We start from the raw sequence: 12,245 nt of genomic DNA, 5'->3' as shown, positions 1-12,245 counted from the left end.
ACGTAAATAAGAATGAGAAGCTGTTCTGTGGAACTACATGAGCATTTTTTTTAACGATTCCTCTGAACTAGTTAAACTCATCAGCTGCAATGTCTGACAGGGAAGAAAATGAGGAAGAAAAAATAATTATTTATTTGTTTCTCACAAAATCCTGATTCAGATGAAGCCATGGTGCAACACCATTTCCAAGAATGTACGTATATTCCCCTCTTAGCAAGAAAACAGCTTTAAAGAATTTAAAGATCATCAGTGTTTTTGGACTGATGTCTAGGAATGCCAGACTGGATAAGTGGCGACAGACCAGAATCTGTTGGTTTCTGCTGGATTCTCTGGAGTGTTTTTATTGATTTTCTGCCAAAGGTTTCCTCCGTGTGATATATGTGTGTTACAGATGGAGGCATTTCTCAATCTACATCTGGTCATTGTGATGTATTTACTCATTTACTCACCTAATTTCTCATCCCACCAGGCTGCAATTCAACACATTGTTACAGAGGAGTCTGCGGTCGATGCAGAGATGTTGGGCTAAATGAAAGAGGACAGGAGTGGTTGGCTGGAGTTAAAGGGCAAAAATTTATAGTGGGATGTTGTCTCAGTTCAATGTGGATTATTATTATCTTATTCACTGTTTCCTCTTCTTCTATGGCTGTTTTGCTCCCTTTTACTCACTCTAAGTCAGTTCTGTGGTGCTTAAACTCAATGAATGTTTCACTATATGAACATTTTAGAGCCAAATCTAATTTTGTCTTAAGTGCTCAAGGTCTTCATTCCACACAGCTTTATGATTGACATCATTTCCCGTTTTCCACGATGTAAAACCGTGGCCCTGTGGCTCAAATCACTGATACTGCTTATTAGCAGATTAACATTACTTCACTCCGCTCTGTCTGCCAACCACAGGCAGCTATGGAGTGGGCAGAGTTTCCATGGTAACAGCGACCTCTGCAAACTTACTGAATCCTGCGGTTACTGTAATATTTTACGAGTAGAAATGCGATTTCTGACAGAATTAATTAGTTAGTTTTACAGTCTGATAAGTCAACCTTAGGCTGTCGAAATGTTGCACCTCAACGACGGCCTTTTACCACCTCACACACACTCAGACACACACTCAGACACACATACACCTCTAACCCCAATCTTTGTTCTCCATATGGTCCCATGGTGAACACAGGAACTTTGGTAAGGGAATCACAGTTCTAGGGACAGAACATCGGCCTAACTGGGATAATTTGGAGTGGGGGCGTACAAGTAGGGATTTAAATGTAATCTGGAACACCAGCTGGCTGTACACACACACACACACACACACACACACACACACATACAATCATACAGAGAGCAGCTGCTGTACCAGGACCTGTGCTCAAATTCCTTCTTAGCCCAGATGTACTTTACATTAGACACCTGTGTGTGGACCCACATTTTTAGCAGACATGTCAATGCTTTTTCAAAATCAATTATATATTAGCAGATATGTATATTGCAAATGTAGATTGCCTACATACCATCCATGCTGCTTTCTCAACATGTATGCTTCAATGTTAACACTGAAACATGACCACTGTTTACTAAGATTGAGACAGCACTATGCAACCAAGTTTATTACCTTCAAGTCAGTTAATGGAGACAAACCTAATTAGCATTTTTCTTTCCTTTTTGTTTGCAACTTTTCTAAAATGAAAATTGTCCGTAGGTGTGAATGTGAGTGTGATTGTCTCTATATGTAGCCCTGTGATAGACTGGTGACCTGTCCAGGGCGTACTCTGCGACCCTAAAGAGGATTAAGCGTGTATAGAAGCGTGCAAGAATTTTAATCTTACGTGTTTCTTTCTTTGTCTTTAGGGTCGATGCATCAACTTCACAAGAGTGAAAGATGAGTCGGCAGCAGCCAAGGCCGCCCCTCGCACTCCGATCCACACTCCTTCACCACCACCTCCACCACCAGACTACCGCCCCGTGACTCGCTCCCCGCCCTCGTCCCCCACCTCCACCAGCCCTCCTGCCAGAGCACCCCCGTCAGGTCAGATGCTCCCAGGACCGCCACCGTCCCGCACGCCCCCGGGGCTCCCCTGTCCACCGCCATCGCGTCCTCCACCCAGCCTTCGGCCCTGAATCACACAGACAAACCCCTCCCACCCTCCCGACGCAGCCCGCTTTGATATCACATTGATATTACCGCCCTGTTGACCAGTTCTTTCAGTTTGAAGGCTGTGGTCGTCGCTGCCAAAGGTACTCCTGCTATAAGCCAAAGATCAGCAGTATGTTGAACCCCAGTCCTTCTGTCTTTTTGTAAGGGATCGAATGTCAAGTAATACTGTAAGCTGGCAGCTTAAATCATTTTATACGTGCTACCACCTGGGATGCTAAATTCTGGAGGAAGAAAATGATTGAATGGCGGGGAAGCTGAATTTTACTGACCTCACTGCTCTGTGAGTCTTTGTGCCAAAATAAAGAGTGAGCTCCTTGTAAAAAATCTGAGAATGTTATTTTCTACAGGCTGGAGTGTTTTCAGTGTTTGCTGATGAGCAACAAAAATGATTTAGACTAGCAGTTTGACTTGACATTCTGTCTCATACAGACTAAATGGGGTGATTTGGGGAAATATTTTACTTAGCGTTTGTGAGATAGGGAGGATTGTTGCTGGACAGCAAAGCATGTAGGAACAGAAGAATACTGCAATGGATGAAATTTCTTTGTTGTCTTTATCAACTACTGAGTTAGGCCATTGTTATTGAGGAATGAGGTGAAAAGAATTTTGTATGTGAAAATCAGTAACTGACTTAAACTTTCAAAAGAACGGATTGGCTTAATTCTCCATTGCTGTGTGACGGATCAAAAGTTTTGTGAACTTTCTTTCAAAGCAGATTGAATTAGTCGTCTTCTTCATGGTGTTAAGAAACAGATTAAAGACATTTGATTATGTTTTTTAAAAGCTTTTTCACCATTTTGTGATGTTTCTTTTATTCAACGACATGCTAAACCAACAAATCCCAACCCTTTAATACAGACTGATACAGTTACATGATGTGTGGTCCAGTTTTTGTATCATTCAGTGACAGGGAAGTGTACAGATGTTCTATGGAAGGTATGTTTTTACAGTATGTTTGAGATGTGTTTTAAATGCCATGTTGGTTGATATCTTTGAGGCTTTGGATTTTATCCTTAACCGCCTTTTCATGTAGTTGAATTTAGATTACAGCTATATATATTTTTTGTTTTGGTATCTGCGCACATAGACTGCTGGGCAACTACAGTATGTATTTTGTTAGCATTTCGACATTCAAACTCATGAAATCGAGCATCCAGAAATCAGGTTCAGGTCTCTCCTCACATTTTTTATACACAATCCTGATACTGTAGTTTGATACCATTATGTGTACTTTATGTCTTCAGTCATATCATCACCGGTCACATTGCAACTGCAGGGCAGTTCAAAGAGCATCTAATTTATTTTACTCCCCGAGAGAAACAGAGGAGAGTACTTGAATATCGACAAGGTGTCCAACCACAGACACTGTGTGCAGAATTTAGAAACACAACCGCTAACCAGTCAAAAGTCATAAAAGGCTTACCAGCATTTCTCACCACCTCAGCTACACAGAAAAACATTTTGTAGAAACTAAAAAGGATTCAGCTGCATTTTATGTTGTTTTGTTAGAGAAAAACTTTGCATGTTAGCAGCGACTGCATGCTGAGTAGAGGACATCACCTGCCAAAAAAATGGACATGAAAGAACAGAACTCCTAGATTTTGACTTCAGGGTGTAGAAAAGAGGCTGAAACTGCTGGTATTCCTCCTGTATCCAGTGCCTTCTGGAACTTTTTTCTTCTTTGATGTATTTTTTTTTTTTTTAATTTCATTTAAATGTACGTCCTTCAGTTATGTCCTGTACCGTTGTGTTACTACATGCATTCGTAATTGGCCACTGAAAAACTCCAGTTAGCTCACTGTAGTTGACACTAATAATGCCAAGGTCATCAGATCATTGGGATGCTTTAGTGTCATTTCCATCAACAAAATGAGACAGCCACCTACTTTGCTAGAAATCTCTGTCATGAGAGAGCATTATGTGAGTTTAGTTGGTAAAGGATCGCTGTGACAGAGACCTCTATGAGGCCTGCTGACTTCAGGCCTGCAACAAGTGTAGATTTAGGAAGGACTAAAATAATACAGTGATCCAGCACCTTAATTAAACATCTGATAGCAAATTTTGTGGCTTTTTACACCTTTTTGTATAAAACAGTGAGAACCAACTGCTTCAAAATGTCCACGATCACAATAAATGGATAATGAAAGTTTCAAACCCATTTTTTCATTTGATTCATGTTGAAGATGCAAACTGAGCAAAGAACTGCAAAGCGTCCATTTGCTCCTCTGTCCTGGGCTGTAACATCGTATCAGTGCTCTTTTGTTTATGCAAATTTTACCACAATGTCAGCATCACTGATTGAAGTTGGAACACGTTGCAGTCATTACTAGAAAGTTTCAAAATTGGGGTTACACGCAGTGCCTGCTTTTTTTTTGTTTTGTTTCGGGGGTTTTTTATGTGGCATCACCAAGAATGTGATTTTTGCCTTAGAAAAGTCAACTGTTTACAGATTCCCAAACCCAGCAGCACCACTATGTTGTGTTTCACCGACAGCTGGTGCAGTATCAAACTGAAGATTTTTTTACATCTTGCTAACTGGGTACAGTGTCACATTCTGCTAGCTGAGGTCAGCCGTATAATACTCAAGAAACGCAGCAAACATCAGTGCTTGACAGGGAACTTCTTCGGTGATGTGATTCACAACATAGATGAGACAAGACACATTATGTTAATCAAGTGTTTTTTACATGTATAAACAGCAGTACTGAAGCAAATATGAAAGACGTATATGATTTCCTATTGTTGGTTGACATGACTTTTTTAACAGTATCAATAAAGGTTGACTCCTAAGCTTCTACTAGACAGTCTCCTTGTGATTTTTGCTTGAACTTGTGTGTGAATGTCCTCCCTTGTGCCATTAATACTTGTCCTGCTACACCAAGTACACACGTGTTTGGGCTACCATCGTGACAAGAACCTATTTAGCTTAATTCATATTAACTTGACACTATACCTGCAACCCAGTCTCCTGACTGCCAAAAGAAGGCCTTTTTCACTGAAGGTATTTTAATAGTAGGAAAAATGCAGGTCTACTAAATACCAATAATGATGCTGCCTTTTATTTAGGTTCCATTAACCCTGACAATGAGTCAGCCGTAACTAGTGCTTGACACGAGATTTGTTTTGAGGTCTCAAAATCAGCCACATTTTTACTCAATCTTGTCTCACACAAAGACAACTTAATTTCCAAAAAGTCAAGAGCACAACTGCAGGAACAACTCTATAAATTTATTTGTTTACATTATAATTAGGATTTTATCTAAAACTTCATGTTTCAAACACAACTGATGAGTTGATTCTGTTCTAATTTGAACTGTTTGTCACAATTACTCTCCTGTCTTGTTAACATCTGGTGTTGATCTCAGTTTAAAAGTCTTAACAACAACAATAGCCGTAACTAACGTGATGAGTCACACCGATACCAATCAAACTGTCTCTGCAAGCTAAGCAGAATAAAAATATGAAGAAAAACGTTGTGTTGTTGCCTGAGTGTAATAAATGACATCTGAGTTTAGAGAACAAGAAAACTAAAAGTGAAAGCAGTACGGTGTTGATGTGGAATTCCCAGTGCGACGGTTTCTGCTCAAAGCGTCCATAAACAACGTTTAGGTCCAACATGTAGCTCAAACAGCAATCTGTGATGTGAAACAGTTTACTGTGACAAACCTGACTTTACAGATTCCATCAGCTCTGCAGAGTCATTTACCGACTTTCATCTTATTTAATTTTACAGCCAACAGGTTCATTGTCACTATGTTTAGTACTCTGCCAAGGAACACGGTGGGGTTATGTCACGATCAGCATACATTTGTCCTTCTGTCTGTCTGTCTGACTGTTAGCAACATTACTCAAAAACGGACTAATGGATTTGGATGAAATTTTCAGGGAAGGTCAGAAATGACACAAGGACCAACTGATTAGATTTTGGCAGTGATGCTGCTTATAGTCTGGATCGACGGATTTGTTAAATATTTCTGTATCTCACAAGATAGCGGCACTACACTATGTCAGCTGCCTGCTGACGATCACATGATTGCAGTCCTAACACAAATCAACCGACGAGGACTTACTAGGATTTACCCTTCGGACATCATACAAGGAACAATTGATTAAATTGGGGTGTTTCCAAGTCCCATCAATTCCCGCTGCCCGCTATATATTTAGGTCACGAGATTCAGTTTCCATGCATAACGTGCACATGCATAACACATGCCTGTCCTTACCACAAGGTAATTTTGTTTGTGGGTATATCTATATTAAATGGCCACATTCTATGTTGCCGTGATTTCTGCCACCAATTTTTTTTTTCAAGATTTAAGCCATTGGAGGGGAGCCCGTATAGCTCAACGGGTTAAGCGGGCGACCCATATACAAGGGCTGGTCCCCGACGCAGCGGCCCGGGTTCGATTCCCGCTCGTGGCCCATTGCTGCATGTCTTCCCCCCACTCTTCTCCTCTATTTCCTGTCTGTCTCTCACTGCGCCTATCAAAAAAAGGCCAAAAAATAATTAAAAAAAAAAAAAAAAAGATGTAAGCCATTGGAAATCATACGACTGAGCAGCCTTGGCGAAGCACTGCAGTCTCTGTGTGCTTTTCTTGTTTGCATTGTCATCCTAGCAAAAAGGTTGCCATATTACCTGCATAGCACTGAATGCCAGGGAGACAAAGTTAGCGATTAGTTCTGAATAAAGTAAAGCTGTAAAAACTGATTATTTCCCTCAGGAGGAGATGAAGACCAAAATTGGAGCGAAAAGAGAGCAAATACTGTATTTACAGACATCAAATTCAGAGAAACATAACATTTAATGAATGCTAATGTTGCTCTCTGCCTGGTTGATGCGTACATAAGCCACAGTTTGGTATCATGGTTGTCATTTGCTCTGTAGGGTAGAAATGTATCAGTTGTGCTGCCCAGATTGGCCACAAAATGCTGGTTTAACTGCTGTACATCTGATTAGCTGTACATGAAGTAACCCACAATATTCTAAGATGTATAACTAAGTAAAATAGCAGAACTCCTAAGCATTAAATGCTACCCATGGGCACAAATGTCCTGCTGTTGATGACTTCCATTCGTTTCCTCTCAGCTATGAAACAGAGTTGACTCGCTTTAAAGGATTTCCCTTCATCCTGCTGAGGCTTCTTGTTCACTGATGGAGGTTACGGTGATTTCCAGTGAATTTCCCCAAATACTTTATTCTGTTGCCACTCTGGCTTAACCCCCTGGTTACCTCCTGGTCACAGCCTGTAAACCTCCACCTCCCAGTGAACTCCATCAGTGTCAGAGCTGAGTTCAGGTGTAGCAGAGCCTCCTGGCAGCGCTGTCAGTCAGCCTGGTGTCACATTCATAACCTGGTGTGTATGAAAACACACACTGTGCTCGGGCAGTATTCAGCATCTGTTTCCCTGGTTGGTAATGAATTTAATACAGCCAGAGTAGCCCTCACGAGCAGTTCCAGCTGGATAATTACTGTGGAGTCTGCGTTTTTCCCCTCTGCATGCAGAGGAGAGAAGGATGTGGGATGTTGAAAGGGGTGGGCTGAATCAGAAAAATGGAGAAAAGAATGGAGAAAATGAGGCAGTCAGTTCCTCAAACAGACATGAGAGAGAGAGCTGAAAGAGGCAGAAAGCAAGAATAACAGCAGCTGGGACTCTCCGTCCATCACCTCCACCGTCGCTACATGCCTCCAGCTACAGCTTCTCTTTGACTCAGTGCAGATTGGATTTTTAGATTATTTCAGGTACAGATTGTATTCTTTACAAAATATCAATGCACAAGAACCCATCAGTGTAAATGCACCAACACTGTGACGTTAAAGGGAGAGTTTGGTTTCTGTGAAGTGGGGTTGTATGTATCAACAGTCGGAGTCGGTGTGTTACCACAGTAGATGGTGGTCGGCATCTCCCCAGTTTGGAGAAGCAGACAAAACGACCAGCAGTGAAGTATCCGAGGTCAGGAGCAAAACGTGCCTTAGCCACCTAAAGAAATCAATATCAGTGGAAAACTAGAACAGGTTTACTTTGCCATTAAGGACAGGAAACTGAGCTTTCTTTAACACTACCAAGAGTTGTCGGTTTGTGCTGCTTTGGTGTTTAACACCTTAGTTCAGATCCAAACTTCTGCGTTCAAGCTTTCACTCAAAAACTCCCATGAGAGAAGTTTGTGTCTGAACAGCAAACAAAAAGTCAAAGGAGAGCTTCAGAGCGACCCCAAAGATGGTGAAGGTGAAAATCTGATCAGTGAGAAAGAAGCTGTAAAAAAGAGCATATTGTGAAAAAAGGACAAATAATTTGTTTTCAGGATGAGATAAGATGAAACAAGATGAGACAAGATGAGAAAAGATGAGACTGACCTAGATGAGATGACATAAAATCAGATGAGATGAAACAAGATCAGATGAGATAAGATGAGATGAGACGAGATGAGACAATATGAGAAGACCAAGATGAGATGAGACAAGATAAAATGAGATAAGATGAGATGATATAAAATCAGACAAGATAAAAAAATGAGATGAGACAAGATAAGACAAGACAAGATGAAATGATATACAATCAGATGAGATGAGATAAAATAAGATGAGAAGAGGAGATGATATAAAATCAGATGAGATGAGATAAAATTATACAAGATGAGATACAATAAGATGAGATGCGATGAGATAAAATCAGATGAGATAAGATGAGATGAGATGATATAAAATCAGAAGAGATAAAATCAGATGAGACAAGATGAGATAATATACAATCAGATAAGACGAGATAAAATTATGCAAGATGAGATACGATAAAATGAGATGCGATGAGATAAAATCAGATAAAATGAGAGGAGATGTGATCAAATCAGATGACATGGGCCTTTATTAATCCCACAGTCGGGAGATTTGCATTGTTACAGCAGCAAAGGGGGGTTGTGCAAACATTTAAGGAATGTCAATACAAATATAAAAAAAAATTAACGAAAATGTACATGAGTACTAGTTCTAGAAATACCACTATTGCACATAACAGCGGTATCGCACAGATTATTTCATGAACAGAAATACTGAGAGAAGTAATAATATTGCACAGATTATTATCTATATTGCACAAGGTATCAATTTGACTTTGATGGAACTTTTTTCTTGTTTCAGTTTTAGTCAAAGCTAATTCTGTATTTTTGAACAGCGTATAAAACAATTGAATTTTTTCAGTTCTGCATCGATAAGGGCCTCCTGATGGCAAAGTAGAATGATATGAATATTGCAAATATAGCGTACAATTAAAGAGACATGGATTCTTAGGTAGGCCGGCTTTTAGTTGGCCAAATTGTTGCAATGTTGCAGTTGGCACATCCACATTTAAATAACCGTCTCTTTATCTGCCCATCAGAAACTCCTTCCAGTGTGACACCACAGTGATCTAACATCATGAGGGGATGGGTGTCCATTACAACGTGTTTCCATGGCTACCAATTGTTGCCAAAAGACAGAGGAATTAGGTGCAACAAGGTACATTTAAAAAAGCACAGAGGTCACTAAAAGATCAAGCTCACCAAACTGTTTGCTCTGACTGTAATCTTACAACAACAGCACAACAAACCTTCCTGTCTTACATCCATGTCAGTGCACTCACTAAACTCTGTGGCCTCGACGAAAAAAAAAAACCTCAACTGTATTTTTTCCCACAGTCTGTTCAAACTGACAGCCAACTTGAATCTCAGGCTGTGATTTTTTTTTTTTTTGAGTTTCCTGCATCCTAATTTATTTGAACAAACAAAAGCCTCGCTGCACAGGGTTATTAACTGGTCCTGCAGCCACACCACAACAATCATCTTTTAAGCTGTTTCTAGTCTGGTCTGCAGATATCCAGACAATATTTGTGGGGAAGTAAATTCCCCAACAACCACCATGGAGCAGACAAGGCTGAAGGCAGATTGGTGCAAAGCCTCCGCTAAACATATTATTATATAAAGTCTACAACAACATACAGATTTATACATACTGTTCTAATAAGAGATGGACCACTTTCTGCTATATGGTTAGGACTGTTTCCTGAAGACCCTGAAGGCAACACCATAGTAGATGACATGTTTACAGCTGTTTGGTTTTCTCTCTATGTATAACTTTCTCTCTTTCTTTTTCTCTTTCTTTCTCTCTCTCCCTCCAGGCAGAAGAAAACCGAGGCCCATAGGAATGTGCTGATGGCTGAGTGTTTCATCTTGGTCTCACATTACCGCCCAGACTGAACCTGACTGACCCAACACACACACACACACACACACACACACACACACACACACACACACACACACACACACACACACACACACACACACACACACACACACACACACACACACACACACACACACACACACACACACACACACACACACACACACACACACACACACAGATGTTGGTATTTGTCACCGTGCCTGTATTTTGATGCCCCCGGTATCCATGGCAACTGGTGCGAGTGCAAACAGCGGACTGGAAAGATAGAAAGCTGTCCTGTAAGCACGCTGGTGGTTTTTTAATACCCTCTGTTTCTGATCCTACATATACTGCCTTCTTACTGTACATTCAGCTGGTAAACAGTCGTCTGACAAAAACGTCTTTTTTCTGACTGAACCGCAAAAATACCAACAGCTCTGTGGTGCTTTAAGTGCTTCATGCTTTGGGTGGTTTTCATACTTTTGAAATATTTCTTGCAAAATGTTGATTGGATATACGACCACGTCCACGATGTGGAATCTTCTCCCTCCTGTCTTTTAGTGTCAGCTGTCGCCACTTATTTTACCAACCACTTGTCTTATTCTAGTATGAGAAAATTTCCAGAACTGTCCAAGTCATAAAAGTGCTCCTGCTTGCATTCTAACCTTTCTCCAGTTGTCTAAGTTGGTTTAATATAAATGTGAATCCAATCTTTCCCCACCTTGAAATCAGTTTTCAAAGTAGTTGTTCAAAGTGATGAGCCCACAGATAATCATTCACCAACTTTTTCGCCTTTACAGCTGTATGAAGCTCTTTTAGCATCTTTCAGCCAGTTGTTTTGGTTTTATGACTCACAACTTTATAGTTTCTTTCGCTCTCATCTCCCATCATTACGAGCTGCGATAAAGCCACAGTATGCTACCTGATGAGAAGGCTCTTCAACAAAACAAAATTAGTGGATTAGCGAGGCACGCTAAGTCTAAAGTCAGAGTTTCCTCTCATTTAACCTGCCATATCACCATGGTAACTGAAGCTGAAAAGCTTACCTGTTCCTGAGGATGTTCTTGTCAGGGCTTAGGATTTAAAGCTTTTCTCTTTCAGTTATTTTCTTGGTGATAGTCTGTAAACGATATAGATTCTCCACTATAATATATCTAGAAAGCTGTTTAGCCGCACATTAGTTAGCCTACTGAATGAAGCCATACAGTTACAGTAGCACAAACTGTAGGTGTTGCATTGCCTTACCTACATGCATTCAGTTGGTGATGCAGAAATGTTTTTTTTTATTCTTGTCTGTTTTACACTACTGGCACTGCTGGTAATAGAACACAGATTAGAAAACTGATGAGTCCAGAGAATCTTCAATCAGTAACACTAATTTCTAAAAAAGCTAAAGTTATTTCCGCGCATCCTTCATTATCTGTTGGACATAAATGCACCTCTTGAGTACCATACTTGGGTGATGAGACGTGTAGGAACTGACAACGTTACTGTAGATGTTCTGTCCTTTAAAGAACAGCTTTGTAAACTGCATGGTGTTGTGGTGAAATGCTGCTGTAGCTCACAGACTCAGTAGATTAAGTGGTAAATGTCAGAAAGATGGAGAAATACAAAATTGATGGCATTTAGAAAACGCAAATATTACAAACTGATGAAATACGCCTGTCGCCGATTGGCCGATGTTCGTGTTTTTGGTCAAAGAGGAGTCCAGATTGCAAAATCTTGTGTTGAAAATAAGCCTCTCTGCAGATAGGCTGAATAAATTCCACCTGGCTGTCAACACTGAACCAAAACATTTGCTGCTCTTCAGTAAATTTCCAACACTGACGATGTTGTGGATTTTGGAAAACCCCGAGTGTCACCGAGGCCAGTCCAATCTTCCACCGAGGCCTGCTG

General features: G+C 40.5%; 1 protein-coding gene across 1 annotated transcript in view; it reads left to right on the top strand.

Annotated features, from left to right (window-relative positions):
* The window catches only part of antxr1c (ANTXR cell adhesion molecule 1c), a 40,881-nt gene extending 35,932 nt beyond the window's left edge, over positions 1–4,949 (top strand). The window contains exon 18 of the mRNA XM_023262110.3: positions 1,846–4,949. Within this exon, the coding sequence (XP_023117878.2) occupies positions 1,846–2,115 (270 nt within the window). The 3' untranslated portion in view covers positions 2,116–4,949. The remainder of the gene's footprint in view (positions 1–1,845) is intronic.
* Positions 4,950–12,245: the final 7,296 nt, after the last annotated feature.

The sequence above is a fragment of the Amphiprion ocellaris genome, chromosome 18 (assembly GCF_022539595.1).
Source record: "Amphiprion ocellaris isolate individual 3 ecotype Okinawa chromosome 18, ASM2253959v1, whole genome shotgun sequence".
Taxonomy (NCBI): Eukaryota; Metazoa; Chordata; class Actinopteri; family Pomacentridae; genus Amphiprion; species Amphiprion ocellaris.
Note: the sequence above shows the minus strand (reverse complement) of the source record. Positions and strands in the feature narration are given on the sequence as shown.